Genomic DNA, 17,317 nt, shown 5'->3' with positions numbered 1-17,317 from the left:
GCACAGTAAGTGAACCAGATCAAGGGTAAGATCAAGGGCTGAGTGACCGAGAGCGTTCATTCGAACCTTTTGTTGGGAAAAGTTTGCCGTAATTTTTTGGACGCAATCATCGAATGTTTTTTGGGTATAACGAAAATCACAGGCAGCAATGCAAAATAAGCTAAACAGCGTCATCACCGTTTGCCAGACAAGTTCAAACGATGTGAGGTTGCCGTAAGCGTTTTTGCAAAAATAAAAAAAGAAAAAAACGATACCATACACCGGAACAAAAAAGCGGTAACAGTAACTCAATTTTAAAAACAACAACAAAAAAGAAGAACAAAAAAAGGATAACATTGGCTCAAAAGTAGACGAAAGTAGAGGAAAACAAAACAGTAACAAAGCGAAGCAGGAAAAAGGAAAACAAAACCAACAACACACAAACAAGGTGAGTAAAATATTAAGAGTTCAATTTGGAAATGAGTTTAAGATGAGCAGAGATGCTAGCTTTTGGTGTCCTCCTTCCTCCTCCAGCCCACCACCCTCATTTCCACCCTCTAATACCACCCCATCTCCATGGCGGCTAATATGTGCTTTGCCCGTACTTTGTTTGCACGCCAAAACGGGCTTTAGAAGCGAGGTTTTAGTGAGCAGTGAGCAGCTTACAAAAGTTTCTAATGAATTTAACATGAAAGGAAATCAAGTCAACTGTCTCGTCCGACAAACTTTTCCCTTTATGTTGATGTTTTTTTTTACTCCTCCGGTTTTGTTTCGTATTTTTCCCCCGCTCTTGTTAATCTTTCCCTCTCTCCCCGTTTTGCCTTATCTCTTCTAGTCGCAAAGCATAATTATTTTAGAGTTTAATTTCTCGTGCAACGTTCATCCACCGGAAGGCGCTAGGGAATGGGTGAAAGCTTTTCGTGCATTTTCTTTCTTTGCGTGTGTGCGTGTGCGTGGGTATGCGCGCGTGGCATTTTGGGAGCTTCATGTTTTTTGCTGTGGTATCGAGATGATTGCGACGATTACGTGGCTTGTTTTCAATTTATTTTAAATTACTAAGATGGCACCACTAAATGTCTCCTGTGCGTGGGTTTTTTTTGGGGGGGAAAGTTAAGTAACCATTGCTTAATTCTACATTAAATGGATTTCCACTGGGAGTGACCAAGGTAGGGAGCGTAAGAAAATAAAATTCTTTACCAACATTTCACCTCGTGGTTGGTTTTTTTTTCGTGTAAATTAATCCTATCGCTTGCGTTTGCGAGATGAGCGACTGTCACAGCGATAAACCCGAAAGCATCCACCGTGTCTGTAAGTATATGTGTCTATTCATGGATTTTTTGTTCATGTTTAAAGAGCTAAAATTATTTCCCACCAAAGACCAAACTCAGGTAAAGGGCCAGGCACGGTGGGAACTTTTAACAACGACAATTTTCACCCAACTCCACAAAAGGATTTGTCACCCAAAAGAAAAAAAAACGCTCATTATGTTTCCATCGTTTCGGCAGTGGTCGGCCATTCTCGTTATCATACCGGCAAACATGGGGAAATAGCCCTCTAGCCTGCCCACCGGGAGTTTTGTGGATGCCGACACAAGAAAAAGGGGTGTTTTTTTCGCTTGTGTTTCTTCTTGTGGCCAGTGAACGCAGAAATAAAGTTGACAATTTTACAACATTTAACCATCCACCACAGTCGTAACTTCTTACCGCACCGTCGGTCCACACCTTCAGCATACATCTCGCACCTTGGGTCAACACCTCGGCGGTGCGTTCGGTACGTTTTTAAAAAAATGAATATTTATATTCTCGGCACCGTTTAGTCACCGCAGCGCACAAGTGAATGGATAACATGTACGAAAAGAGGAAAATATAACCAAACCAAAAACCCCAAAAGAAGAAGCAAAAAAACACGCTACAGAGTTGGAGAACAATAAAACAGTCAGGCTTTGGCGCGGTACCAATGCTCACCTGGGCTAGTCGGACAGAATTTGGAAGCTTTTTATTTTTAAAGGCCTTCTTTTACATTCAAGACGTAACGACGGTAGCGCAAAACGAGGTTTTCAGATGAAATGAATGCAGACCAGGGCTATAGAGCCTTAAGACCCTCACCAAAGGGTGGCACACGTGGAGCGGCGACATGGCAGGTGTTTGGGAAACTTTTGAATAAATATTGCTATTTTTCATACGCCGTGCCGTGGTATAGAGACAGTGGGGGGTTTTTTGTGAAGTTTTCACTTTTGCCTGTCTTTGCATCGCGCGAAATGTGCCGTGCTCACCGTGGGCTTGAATTCGTTGACAGTTGTCAACTCTCTTGCGTGGTTGTTTTTTTTTCTGTGTGTATGTCCTCAATGCTCCGACACTATTCGTATTATGCTTCTTATTCGCGCATATTTATTTCAGTTTTACTTCTTCGTAACCACAGTTTTGTTACATGTTTTATACGATGAAGAGTTGCAGCCCGGCAAAAGCTTTGCTGCTGGTGGGACTCTGGCTTATGACTCTGGGAATGACGTCTACACCACTAGAGATACACTCTCAGCTCTTCCCAATGTCCCGTAAAGGACCGACCGAAAAGAGGACTTATTGTCGCGAACAGAAACTAACGAAACAAGCGAAGTGGAGATGAAGCATTCAAACAAACCAAAAAATCCATTCTCATACACTACACAGCTGCAACTCACCTTGTTCTTGTGGTGATGTTCGGAGGTCGTGATTCAGAAATAACTTGTAGTTTTTTTCCTACCGTAAACGATATTGTATTTTTTTTTTGCTTTTTTCTTCGGTGTCCTTAAATTTGTTACACTTAAAGGTACAGAACGTAAGTAGGAAACTACGAGTGAGGAAGAGATAGCGTGCGGGAAAAAAACCCAAATAGTCCTGATGATGGTGGTTTCCCGCTTGGTACGGGTTTGGCCCAAATCATGGCCCAAACCATTATAATCCGGTCTCGGGGAAACAGTTTTGTTCGCACGAGGTTTGGTTCGTTCGTTCGCGCTCTCGGGCGAAAAGCGCTTTTCATTTGATTATAATTTATGGGTGGCAAAAGTTTTCAAAATTGCTTTCGCTCATAAATTGTGCAAAATTACTTTAGGAGAACAAGTAAAAAATCAGCGTAGAAGGAAGAAGAATGATGAAAGTATGGCTCTAGCAATTGGGGAGTGTGGTGATGTAACTACGGTGGGCAAGTGTAAGAGTGAAAACAAAAAAAATGAGAAAAAAAGATTGAAGAACAAAAATCGTACCAAATACAGCAAAACAAAGATGGACTTACACACTAGCGTCAGAAAGGTTGAAGAAAAGTTTAAAAAATGACGGTGCCTGCTGGTGGTTGTCCTTTTTTTCTGGGAAACAAAGCAATGTGGTTGTCTACGGCAACACCACCACCAACAACAACAATAAAAAAGCTTATTCGCAAGAAAATACGGTCATCAAGTTTTTCCCAACCACAGCAACCGGGAGGCGTCCATTTTTTTTCTCTCTGTGTCTTTCATTTCGTTTCGAAACCTGGCGCTCCCACGGACCTTTTCTTGGTGGTGTGGTGATGTTGGCGCTACACATTGATTACGTTTAACCGTGGTTGTGCACCCAACTAAAGACGAATCGGCTACGCACGCACCCCGAAGGAAAATGACAAATGAGGGTGAAAAAGTTAAAGTTTTTCCACTCACCGTGTTTTCCATCCGCTGGTGTAGCGCCTGCTTTGCACCACCTTCTGGCAATGGAGCAACTCATTGCCTACCCTATTTGAAGTCGGTACACAGCGGCCCCGGTGCCGTGTTTGAGTTTGCTTGCTTCTGATTTTCTTCTCCGGGTAAAATGGTATCTTGCTTAGCCCATTTCTGCGGAAAGGTCAACCGATCGTTTCGAACAGATCGCTTCGTGCTGGGCAACTTCGTCACAGTGGGCACTAACTGGGATAAAAATAGCTATTTTCCTTTAGCTAGATATTAGTGTTTGTAGTATTTTTGAATAATGTTAGTCAAAAAACTAGGACTTAATACCTCAGAAAGATCCCGTAATACATGAGAAAAAAATAACGCTTCTCAGATGATTTTGTAAGTGTGTCTACCTTTACATATGAATCCTCTACAAGAAATGTGAATGACATTACAATATCATCTGAGAAAGGCTGCAAAGGCTTGTCTTATTTGCAATTTGCCCAACTTCAAACTTAGAAATTCTTACGCTTTCATTTGGAAAAAAAACATATATTTTTTTTTTTTTTGCTCGGTTAGAACGGCCTGGCCGTATCAAGACTTATTTTACCACGTAGCAGGATAGTCAGTCCATGCTACGGGGAGACGGTCCGCATGGGATTTGAACCCGGTCCCTGCCGTGTGGACGGGCGCCGTTTTTCACATGCACCACCGGGCCGCCCCAAAAAAAAACATATATTGTATTACTTTCTTAAAAGAATCTTATTGAAATTCTTTTACTGAAAACTTTGTTTAAAAATCTGAAAATGTGTTAACTAGTAATTCACACCAACATGATTTAAAAATCATTTTTGAAACCATTTAAAAAAGCATTGATTGTGCTTATAATAGTAATTTATTCATGTTTAAAACTCCTGTTCGTAACGAAATTACAAACATTTTAAGACATCGTACTTTTATTCCAGCAATTGTATGGCGTGCGCCCACTGTGCAAATGGTAATGTGTGATAAAAAGTATAAGAAAGGGACGGGAAAAAGACAGCGCAGGGATAAAGAGATGAAGTGGCCGAGTGGGTCAAACAAAATTTCCTAATTCGATAGAGTTTACCGAAAGTCCAAAATAAATACAGAGAATTTAGTTTTGCACAAGCCTTACGGGCTCGGAACAAAATGGAGCATCAAACCCGGGCAGCTAAGCGAACTGTCCGTGCAAAAGTTTAAGGTCTACTGGGTGTGTGAGTGTGTGCCCTCTGCCGTAACACCGTAACGGCCAGACAGAACCGACGGCTGTCTGTTCGCGCTATCTATGTGTCTGGGTATAAAAGGACAACTAATGAACTTATATGAATTTTTATCCATGCCCAAGCAAACGAACAGAGAGTTGGATGAACCATAAAACGATGGGAGAAAAAAAACACTCGAAATACGGTACACAAAGTTGTGAGGGCGGAAAATTGGTTTTTCTGGCTGACCAATTCTGATTCGTCTCGATCGGGTCGGGTGTTAGGATGTTGAAGTGCTTGTTGCAACGTAGACCCGATTGCCGGTTAGCTGGAGTAACGGTATGGATGTATGTATGTCCCTGTATTTGGGCTGCCTAGAGAAAAGCATGAAAGCAAGACAATTTTCACTTTTGCATAATCAAGCTCCGGTGGCCGGTATTATCGAACCACGGTATATTACCAGCATTCGGGTTGGGCGTTACCGCTTTTGGGTTGGTTCTTCAAGATTATACGGATGTTTGTGTGGCTCCGAAGCTTTTCCGGTGCCAGGTTTTGGGAACAAAATCCCCCATACAAACCCTGATTCGATGTAACGATCGTGCTGAAGATCGAGTTGAATTTGAGTTGAGCGATCCTTCCAACCAGTGTTGGTTCCCTTATTTTTTGGCGCACAATAGGTTAACCCAACCTGATTTCAGACCCGAACACTGGCAAACGGAGAGGAAAAAGTATGATGATGATGAGAATCAATCTATTGTGTAATAGGTTGGTGAAATTTGATCTTTTATCGGTGGCCAATTCGCTGGAAACCGGCCAAATGCAAAGAAAAACCCTTGGGTGGGGTTGGTGTATTGATTTTCTCTCTCTTCTGCCTCTTGCCACTCATTTATGTTCCTCCCTTTCTCAATGAATCGGAGAGAGGAAAACCCCCACAAACCACCCGATAGAAACTTTTTCTCATCCCACCCTCCGGACAAGTAACAGCTCCAGCAGTCCAATGGAGTGAGTAAAAAGGGGCAGCCACGTTTAGCAAACACCAAAAAGAACAAAGTGTCGTCGAAGCAATTAGGTGACATAAAGTGTGCCGAAATTGAATTTTAATTTGGGCAGCCCACGGTAAGCGTGGACCCATTTGCCGCTATCAAACGATTCCTTTCCCGGTGTTTTCGTAGGGCCAGCGTTAATGAGCAGCAGCAGCAGCAGCCAAGCTGGAAAGCGCTGTGCCGTAATTTAGCGGCCGGCCATTTTCATGCACCACATTAAGGAAGCCTCGACGCTGTGTGGCTGCGTGTATGAGTGGCAGTAATGTTGTGGGGTGGTTCGCGATAAAAAAAGAAGAGAAATAAAATCATTAAAAGAAAGTACCCACATCGTTCCACCGTTTCACAGTGGTGAAAATTTGCGAAAAACCAAAATGAAGACCATCGCTAACATCCGAGGAATGTGGAAATGTGCGGGATATAGGGGTGGGCGAAGGTTGGTCGGTGTGGGATTGTGTACTTTAAAGAAAAATTTGCGTTTAAGCAAACAAAAGAAGTCACAAACAAAAATGCCGGCTACTTTTCGGGGAAGATTTTAAGCTTTCGATAGAGGCACCCGAAGAAATTCCGCCCAGACGGATACGCGCTCGAAATTCTCGGGAAGCTTATTGAAGCGTATCGTGTGCTGAAGCGTGTGGGAATTAAGGAAGCGAGGTGGTGAGGTTTTCTGTAATTTTCCATCCACGTTTTTTCCGTTTTTTTTTATTTTTCGGTAACGTTTTCTTGTTTTTCTTCCCGAAAGATTTTCCTTCCAATTGTGGGCGACCCGGAAACCGTTGCCAAAATCGGAACCAACGTCGATCATCGCTTGGCTGCATTTTTTCAAAAATAACAAAAAATTAAGACCGTTCGATGGGCAAAGAAACTGAAATGGAGAAAATTTCGGGCGATTTTCTTCATCCATAATAACTGGCTTTATAGGGGAGGATAGAACGGATGGAAGGTGGTGACGTAGTCGACAAGCGAATGTCTAAATAACTGGAGCCGCATGCAACAAAAGGCCAAATAAACTCACCCAAAAGCTGGGGTGGGAGGTGGTGGAGATTTGTCGGCTGCGGCCATTTGTACCGCCTGTGTGTAGAAGATTGTTCACTTTTATTCATGCTTCTGCCTTATTTTCCTTTTGCATAATATCATCAAACAAACGTTTGGAACGGTTCCCAATTGTGGAGAAGGTGGAAGGGGGAGGAGGGTAGGTTGGGAGGGGGTGACTTTATCGTGCCACAGATTGTATGGGATATAGCTGTGGTTAGATAACACCTCTATTCCTCTATTATCACTTACAAAGCTTACTTGTGGCCGGCGGGGCCGGATCGAAAAGACAAAGAACCAAAGTGGACCACACCCGTGCAGGGAACAAGAAGTTTACGGTGAGTTTTAAATCCAAAGCTACCCAGGCAAAAACAAAAGACCAAAGCTACCAACGGTTTGTGTCGCGATACCAGGTCCATCATAAGATTTAATCGTGAGCATCTGTTCTGAAGCTTTGGTCGATCGTTTTTTTATTTCTTGCATGAAGAGATGGCCTGGCCTACGGTGGTTGGCAAATAAAACATTTTGGTAGAGAGAATGGGTGCTTCACTTTTTTTTTCATTTCAACTTCCAATTGCTGGTTGCTGTAGGAAATTATGCTACCACTGCAAGACCAGTGCGCTCACAGTGCTCACAGTCTCAGGCTCCACCGGGAGCTGCACGAGCTGCAGGAGATGGAAAATTGGATTGGATTTGGTTGCGCATTCGTTCTCGGGTTCGGTGTTTGGTGATTTGGAAATCGGCCAACTGTGTAATCGGGTTGCAGTTCCACGATAGTTGCCATGTGCCCTGTAAGGCCCACTGCCTAGCGCCGTGATGAACGTACTCCGGGTATGAACCTCCCCCTTTCCATGTTCCGAACAATCGGCCGTCCCTTAGGAAAAACCATTAGACTTGAAGTGAATTTGTTGTTTCTGTTCTTCTTGTTTGCCAGAAGGATTTCTGGGGTTGCATTTCGTAAAAGTTCCATTCCACCCGAAACAAAAAAGCACCTCCGGAAAATCAAGCGCTTTGGAGCTAGAGTGAGTAATATTTATTTCATGCTTCTTTCTTCTCTCTATTTTCTTCTCGTTTCCCCTTATGTCCCGGTATGCGTACTGGCGCAATCGCACGCAGGGTTCAGTCTTCTATGAATTGTGACACGTCGGTACAGCGCACCGTAGCACGAAGGCCGCACGGAAAATGTCCACTCTGAAGGAACGCAACAAAATGTGCCATTCTAATTTAATATTCATTGTGCTCTTCATTTGTACTGGTAAGTAAAACAAAACTTTTCAATTCATCTTTTACATGCATGTGTCCGTATGTGTTAAAGCGGGGTAGTAAAAGGGTGAAGTTTAATTTCCAGAGTTATCAATTTCATTGGATGTACTCAATCGTAGAGAAAATATTTCATTTCCATTTCATATGAATATAAGTTGTTTAATATAATATAAGAATTAAAATGTCAATATGATGACTTAGTTGAACTTGCATAACAGCAATTTGTAATGAATTAAAAAATATTACAACTCAAGCAAGGATGGCTTTGTTTGATCCAAGCCTCTTAGGGTATATTACATTTTAAGTAATATATTGTTTAAATTTGGTTTAGATATGTAAAAGTATCCTGGAACTAGAACTCTTTCTGATGTTTCTATGTAGAATGTTAAATACGAGACTTAATAATCGAAGCTTCTCTACTCGGAAAGATTTGTTTGAATTTCATCTGCATAACTTTGGACATTTTATTTTAGATAAACTATATGTTTACTAAATTAGATAAGCGCAGGTATTTTCGCAGGATAAGCGTTCGGTATTTTAAAACAAGCATTTAGAAAAAAATCCATCGAGTCCTTACTGATTCTTGTTAAAGTCAATGTAATTAAAATTTTAATCAACGCACCTTTCAGCGAAATATTGTCCAAATATTTTTTTTAAATGTATCCCAATTATTGTGCATTTCGAACATACTATAATTACACTAATTAAAACTCTCGTATTTGTTCAACAAAAAAAAATCGCCAAAAAACTCGCAACGGATTCCAAAATATGTTGGAAAAGTGATAACAAACTTCCCGTAAAACATTTTTCATTTAAAATGTACAAAATGTAGCTCAAAAAAGAATTTGAAAGGCATTCTGTTCCAGTTTTTATGAAATCCAATTACTGAAACTTTTATTTGAACCAGCTGTAGAAATAAATTTACAAAAAGCAATTTAATTAAATGCATACATGGTCAAAACTAGTAACACGATTCAGTTTTTTTTAATCGAATTACACACAGGTGACATTTTGAAAATTCAACGAAGTACATTTAAAAATATTTAGACAACTTTTCTCCAATATTGAAAATAATTTTCATGCAAACCCATCCAACAGCTTGTTTGGGAATATGGAATTTTGTTCGATTTTGAAGGGAAAATTTTACGGAAATTCCAACATTAATTAAGCAACCCGTTACAGCATTCCATATCCATGCTGGGGGGAACGTAAATGAATCACATTTCCCTCCAACAACACTCGGGGCTCCCAAAAACACTCAAACACTTCGGGAAGGATATTGCTGAGTGTGCGTTTACATCGTTTCGTCTGCTCCCTAGCATTCGAATTTTTGTTTTTCCGTTTCCCATCCCTTTCGGGGGTGCAGAAAAAAAATTTAACCAAAAACCCACTAAGGGGTGGAAATAATTTTCCGCTGGTGAAATATTTTCCATTATCGTGTCTGTTGGTCGTGTGTGTTTGCGTGTGTGTGGGAATCAAATATTTGTAAATATAGTTCATAACCTGCCGTACCTCCGTACGGTGCACAATGGACGTGTGTGTGAACCGTTTTTCCACCGTTGCCGCACCCTACCTACGCATTCTTCTTCGTTTTGATGCAACCGTAACCTGGTCTGGGGAAGAAGTTCCATCACAAAAAAAAGTCATCGAGCGGCAAAGGCTTGGTTGAAATGATCAAACTTTTGATTTATGTGAGCATGCGTGCCCTGGGTGGTAGCCTTCTAATGGCAACTCCCCGCGCGCATAAAGGATGTCGTTCTAGCTTTTACGTCTGTCGGTGGTGCTGGTTTTGTTTTGCTTCATTTTCTTCCCACACATTATGGACATTCCATGGCTCCACAGCATGGTGGAGTGACGTGGAGCCGTTCCAAGTTTGACTCGTGCGCTATCTACGATAATAACAGCTCATCAGTTTACATCTTCAGCTACGGCTACGGCCAAAGACATAAATTATGCGCGGAAAAAGACCGCGTGTCAAGAGGAGTGCGCGCGCGATTCACAGGCGCCCGTTTCCCGGCCCGGCCCAGGCTAGAGGATGTGCCAGTGGCGAATGTAACTTTCCCGATACAGGGCACACAACACCAGTCCCACCGAAAGCATTCGCACAAACTATTCCGGAAGTATTGTTGAAGCAAGGGAAGCCTGCTTTTTTTGGACGGCAAGGAATTAAATCAATATGTCGGTAAAAAGGCCGTGCTGGCTAGGGTCCAATCAACCTTTGAGGAAATGTTTGTGTTTATTCTTTAACTGCAGTTAATCACTGCCAAATGTAATTTGGTGCGCGAATGCCTGCTGGGAAGGGAATCAGTTTCGCTTCTTAGTATTGATAAATAAATCAATAAGTGATTTCGTTATTGATACCGACCGGAGTTGGGAGTCTAATAACTCACTTTCGGTACAGAAATGGAGACGCGTAGTGATTAAAAGGGAAGCAAGTTATTTTTACTCATAATCACTTAACTAATTTGAAGTATAAATGAAAAGAGAATATTTATATTTAGCACTAAATCAATTGAATGTTCACCTCATTTTCGTGAGTGATACACTATAACACCTGGGTGAAATAATTTCCAATGAACCTCAGTGCATTTGTTACAGTGGCAAACAATGGTGTAATGGTAAAATAATCTCCAGAAGGTATTAAAATAGATTGAAGCGCTCCTCTAGCCCTGCAAATTCGTTGCGAAGAGCAAGCAGAAAAAGCTCGCTTTAGCTTCCAGCATGCTTTAGTGTTATCAGCTTACCTAGCCTGAAGCAAAACCTCCATATGCACCATCTGACGTCATCTACGTATGTCTGCGTGTGTGTGTGTGTGTGTGTGTGTCCACACCAATTTTCATCACTAGCCCTGGTTGACCAGGGAAAAGCTTCGAGCATCACACGCTTAAAGCCCTCACTTCAATTATCTCGCAACTGCAGCTAATCAAACATTTCCGGCGGCCGTTTGTCCGTGTGTCGTACTTTTGCGAACCCCGGCTGGTGAGAGCCACAAAATAGCAACATCAGCACGGTGTCCCCATAATGCTAATCATACGTATAAATGAGAGTGACCCTTTTTGTGGGGGGTTGGGCAAATAATGCAAATGAATGTAAATATGCCGTTCCGGGCTGTGGCATCCGTTTTGAACGCATGCACAACAAAACCTGAATTTCCTGGTGGCTATTCTCTTAGACTGACCGCAACGAAACTTCGGTACGCGAGCGCCCCCGGTACGCCTGAGTGAACAGCAATGGGACAAAGGGCTGCACTTTCTCGGATGGGCCCCCGGTGCATTTGCCCCCGGCGGTGTGCCGGTGTGTAATTCAATTCGATTAGCTTTACGTTCGACCACAGAAACCCATCGAACTGAAATGGTAAAACCGTGGACAAGCATGCCTGAGTTGCTTAGGAACTTTGCCGACAATTTGCCGAGGTGGAGGAAAATCCAAAATCCAGTAAGCCCAGGGTAGTTGGGTCAAAGTAGAGGGTGGTACGAAAATTTCCCCCATCCACAGTTGTTGGGTAAACTCTAGACACTGTTCATGGACCGGGTAGAGTGTATCGTGGGTAGATAATCTAATTAATTTGATGGTAACTCTTGCGGCTGTGGTTTTGTAGGCTATTGTTTGTAGGGAGGAGGTAGGAGGAGAGGGCAGTTTGGGGAGGTTTTGGGTTGATGAAACCGAGGAACAAATGCAGGATGCAGAAGTAAAACGGATAATGAATAAAAGGACACATGACAACGAGAACATCGGCTGACCGGTCATGTGTGACGTCGACACCGTTCTGTGTGGTCGGGAATGGGATCGGAATGGATAATAACTGAGCAAAAGTGGAGGAGGGAGAAACCGGTGACGACGGTTCAAGGATTAGCTGATGCTAGCTAAATGTGTGTGTGCCCGATGGTATGGAAAGAATGGGCCAAGGCATAAGAGCACAAAACAATCGCACCAAAGGAACGCAGACAGTGAGGTGAGGGACCGAAGGAGGCGCATGGGTAAAGGCATCCGGTTACTTGTTGACTATCGATTAAATCAAGATCATGGCATCGAGATATAGTCCATTTGACGATGTCGCTCTATTGATAGTGTTTTGCCGGGATTACGTGGGTGGAGGACACAACCCATTATGTTTGAGCGCATGATGAAACCGAACCGGGTCGACACTGACGACTCCTACACCTCGGCACCGGGAGATGTAATAGTTTTTTTCTTTCTTCTCTTTTTGACGCAAAAGGTCAAACGATAAAAAAGACACTCGTAGCTTAGCCCGGTAATCCTAGCCCCGTATGGATAGTTTTATGCGGAATTAATGAACCCGATAAGTACACCTGATACAAAATGGTGATGATAAAAAAAAGACCTGGCGGATGGTTATTTTTGTCCGGTTTAATTGTGTTTAGCGTACGGTACAGCATTACACTGATTGTATTTCCCATATTGATTACAATTTCGAATTAACTAATGAAATTGCACCAACTGCATGGTGGTGAAATTGTTAAAAAACAACTACTACAAAGAGAAATTGTATGTTTATGTGTAACTTCATCAAGACATATCTACAACTAACCGTGTTATTTATTGAATAATTTTTAAATTGAAGAATTAACTTAAATGCAAACGCTGAAAATATCCACTTCCTTGTGCAAAAGTATGTTTTTTTTTAATTTTTTTTGTTTATTAGCACATGATAAATCGATTAAATATTTTATGCAGTTTAAAACAAGTGTTAGTAAGGGACTATTTTTAAATTTATTCATTTTCATAAACCAAGCCAAATAATGTGTGGATGTTGGACGATTTTGAAATAATTGAATTTCTCATTTATAATTTAATTATTACGGCATTCAGCCGTATTGTCGTGGAATTTCCTCGTCCTATGGTAACCGTAATTAATTAAGTCAGTCAAAAATCAAACCATAACCACCTACACCGTCGTCATATAGATTTGATAGATAGACAGGGCTCTATTAAAATAAAGTCTTTATAGAGCATTCGGTTATAATTTAGTTTGTAACAGTTTCAATACAATATAAAAGAAAATTTTAGGAATTTGCACATCGACTACTTCTATCGAAAGACTATTCGTAAGGAAAGAGTAAAATTGAAGAAATAGTTGTCTAACTGCGATGAAACAATATTTTAAAATAAACAAGCCAAAATTTAAGTATTTTTGTAACAATTTTTGTTAAGTAGTTTCACAGGTATACATCATTAAAACACAATGCCTCTCATATTCTCACTCATAAAAACATTCTCACAAGAAATAGACTACTTACACTTAGTGTACTAAGTACTTTGTCACAAGAAAAGAAGATAAAGCTTATGCTTCATAAGATAATTAATTAGTAAATAAATCATCAAGTACAATTTTGAGATGTTGTTAGTGAGCAATAAGATAAAGTATTTATATTTATACTTGAACGTTGCAAAATGAAAAACATTTCCAGCGAGCCTACAAAACTATTCTAGAAATTCAGAAAGATCCAGTATAACTTAAATTGCCCTTAAACCAAGAAGAGAGCGAGATTTAAAAAACGAAAAGTTCGTTTAACTTCAAATATTGATGCAATTTTGAGTTACTTGAGTTAAGAAAGCCAGTCAAAGAAACTTAGGTAAAAACGTTGATTAATTTTTGTAATAGTTGAGAGTGTTTACTACCAACAAGAATTGGAGAATTAAAAAAGCTTTGGCTCTGTAGAGAAGAAGTAAACAGTGTTAACACAAGAGTTAAATCTATGGCATTAAAAAAAAAGAATATTTTCATAATTTAGTTTGTCCATCAAATCTATTTGAATTTCTAAACATTAAAATAAACACGTTTAATGTTTCACTCGTACCTAATTAAAAATACAAATAATGTCCTGAACGAAATAAGTTCATATATTAACTAAATATTTAACACCTTTGAAGCAATAGAAAAAAGCGTAAGTCTTTGTACGTTTTTCCACCAGCGATAAACAATGATTGACTACATACCGAAACAATTTTGAAGCTTCAAATAATAAGCTATTATGCACAGCAGACAAGTAATTGCTGTACCTACATATATCCATTCCATTTGCCTTCTCGATGCAATCAAAGAACACTATTTCCAACCGTCATAAATACTTTCTCACGGGCTAATGAGCTCAATTGTTACCGTTTTCCGGCGCAAAGCGCAAAAACAAACAACAACCTGCTGTAAGCTGTGTGCTGATAGCCCATCAGATAATACGAGCTTGATTTTTGATGTTTCAGCGCTGGGTTCCACTTTCACCGTACCTACTTCTAATTAAGGACAGTTTTTGGACTTGACCCAAGAGCGTATCATGGCCGTTACAGCAATCATTTACTCGTCCCAGTTTGTTCTTGCGATGCGTCACTAATCGGCTTGGAGCACCGAAACACACACACACACACACGTCGCTCATCATAGGCGCTCCAAAGCAAAGAATGGCACCATTTCACGATCTGTTTTATCGTAATGTTTACGTCAGCCAGTGAACACTGGGACATAAACGGCACAAAACGACTTTGGAAAACAACTTAATCAAACGCCCAGCCACCATGGCCACGTTCGCGGGTTGCCTCAAATCAGGCTGCGCCCCAAAAGTAAGGCTGCAAGTCTTCGGAAAGATAATTTCTGATCTAATCCAGATTTCTACACTTCCCTGTCGTCGCGATTTTCCTTTCGTTTAAGAGCAGTGAATGCTTTTCTCCATCTACCCTCCGGAGAAAAAAAGGGTATTCACCATTCCCCCTTCACATGATGTGATCCCGGGCTACCATCCCTATCGGAGGTTGTTCGGGGTCGTCCTCCGTTAGCCCCGGTAGCGAACAAAACTGTATTTAATTATGTGGCTCATTTACTTCGCTGGCGTCCTCTAATGCTGGCAGGTCCATCCGAGCCGTGTACGAACTACGATACGCCACGGATATGACGACTTTTTTACGACTTTTTTATGAACCAAACGTCCAAATGGTTCGTGTCAACGGGCGGTGGAGTATGGTTTGGCGCCGTGTTGAAGGTGGTGGCCAGGGCCAACTAATTTCAAAACTAGCAAATGCAGAACACCCCAAAAATAGAACGTGATGGAGAAAGGGATTTGATACGAGAAAAAAAACAGCCAAAGTTAACTACAGCACCAGGGAAAAAAGGGCAACATTGTAGAAAATTTATTATGATACGAACATGGCCTAGATGGGTTTTCTGGTTTGGTGAAGCGTGTTACATGGTTATGAGCAAAAAAAAAACAAAAAAAAACAGTCACTAACACTAATGTAGCTTTATGTGAATGTGAATTTGCTGTACATTCCGGAATTATTATCTTCTCTCACACTCACACTCTTTTTTTCACCGCTCGTTTAACGCTTCCGTTTCAGATTATGTAACGGGCGATATCAGTACATCCTTAGCCTTAAGTAAGTTGAACTCTGGTGCAACATTTTTCGCTGGACCATACCTAGACGGGAGCGGCGTTAGCAATGTAACTACACAAATCGGAACACATGCATATCTGCCGTGCAAGGTAAGTTTGTTTAACACCGGTGTTGACCTCATTTCTTTTTTTTTTTGTTCGATAATATTCACTGTCCACTTAACGCTCTTGTGACAGGTGAACCGTGTATTTTTTACGTCACTTTGGCATCCGTTGCACAATCATCATTTATCCTGTTTTTTCTCTCTCTTTGTCTCCCATCTTACAGGTGAAACAGCTAGGGAACAAATCTGTTTCGTGGGTACGAGTGAGAGATGATCATATTCTCACAGTGGACAGGTGAGTGAAAAATGAGTCATGATTGATGCGTATATAATTAGCCCATTTGCAAAAGCCTGGATGCTGACTGCAGAAGCAAATTTCATTTCCGAAACCGTCGGCACATTGATTGGCGTAAAAAGCCTGAGCAGCTTTCTACAAAAGAATGTGCCATCATGTGCACAACATGAACCATTTTGTTGGGGGGGTTTATGTGAAATATTTCAATGGCTTTTCACTGGCTGATTGCATACCACACAGCTGCGGAACAGCGTTTTGCACGGTGTCATCAGTTCGGAAACCTAACACACGAGCAAAAAGAGGATTATTGACAACTGTTTGTACTGCGCAGCAAGCCGACACAAGCAAACAACCCATCGTAGCATAATGTGGTCTGCGAATCGGTTCTGTTCTCGCGTTTTGTCACATCAAAGCGTGGAAAATACTTACCCGGCCCGATGGGACACAAGTACCGTTCACGCTCCGGGATTGCTTTCCTCGGTTACCGCCCGAAGGGATGAAATCGTGCCGGGTGCTCATTAAGGGTGCCGCCAGCAGGCATTACTGAAGAAGGACAATTACCTGTACCCTTCCCTAAACCCTCCCTTCGACATCCACTTCACTACCTTCCTCATCTTTATTTTACTTCCCGCAGCCGGGAGACAACCCATCGGTGTATTGTGCCGATCGCATTCAAGTGCACATTATTAGCGACTTGTTGTATGAACGCATTAACAAAATTATCTTACATCAGCCCTAACGACAACTGCTCCAAAACATACCAACCACCAAGCCAAGCGTAATTGTCCGCTTTGACGGGGGTTGTGAGGGGACGGATTGGGTGTGAAAATGAGTGGCGAGGAGGAGTAATTTATCCTTTGAAATTGTCGCCCATGCCGGTGTAAGCTGTCGGAAGTACGATTAAAGCATTCTCCCGATTAGAGGCGACACTCGATCGTGTCTTTAAACGGTCGGAAGTTATGGAATTTATTTTTATGAACACGGTTCAATAGCCTATTGATGGACGCAAGTCGTCCATTTCTCCTTCCGATCCTTTTCCGGTGTGTGAGATACACTCGAAAGGAAAAGTAAAACAATCGATTATGCAAACATTGAATAACTAATTTTTTTTCAGTTATTTACTACGAGAAACAAAAAGTGTCGATTGGTTTTGGTTTTGCTTTGAACTGAGCACAATCAATTGTATTCGGGAATTTGTTCGTGTCGTGAACGTTACGATATGATTGCCTAAAGGTGCGCATTTAGAAAATCCTTTTGTAAATATTCGTGATACATGGTAATAAGCTTTTCAAAAGTGTTATATGTTCATGGATGTGTATCAAATACACATTGGGAATTATTCTTCAAATTTGTTTAAGAAAAAGTCAAGAGTAAATAAATCGATTATGT

The 17,317-nt window shown here is 41.3% G+C and overlaps 1 protein-coding gene across 1 annotated transcript in view; it reads left to right on the top strand.

Moving 5' to 3' along the window:
• Positions 1–152: 152 nt before the first annotated feature.
• Positions 153–17,317, top strand: part of LOC125766894 (zwei Ig domain protein zig-8-like) — a 31,266-nt gene continuing 14,101 nt past the window's right edge. Inside the window, exons 1-4 of the mRNA XM_049432990.1 lie at positions 153–427; positions 8,043–8,181; positions 15,534–15,679; positions 15,858–15,928. Of these exons, the coding sequence (XP_049288947.1) occupies positions 8,109–8,181; positions 15,534–15,679; positions 15,858–15,928 (290 nt within the window). The 5' untranslated portion in view covers positions 153–427; positions 8,043–8,108. The remainder of the gene's footprint in view (positions 428–8,042; positions 8,182–15,533; positions 15,680–15,857; positions 15,929–17,317) is intronic.

Source organism: Anopheles funestus, chromosome 3RL (genome assembly GCF_943734845.2).
Source record: "Anopheles funestus chromosome 3RL, idAnoFuneDA-416_04, whole genome shotgun sequence".
Classification (NCBI taxonomy): domain Eukaryota; kingdom Metazoa; phylum Arthropoda; class Insecta; order Diptera; family Culicidae; genus Anopheles; species Anopheles funestus.
This window is presented reverse-complemented; position numbering and strand designations above follow the sequence as displayed.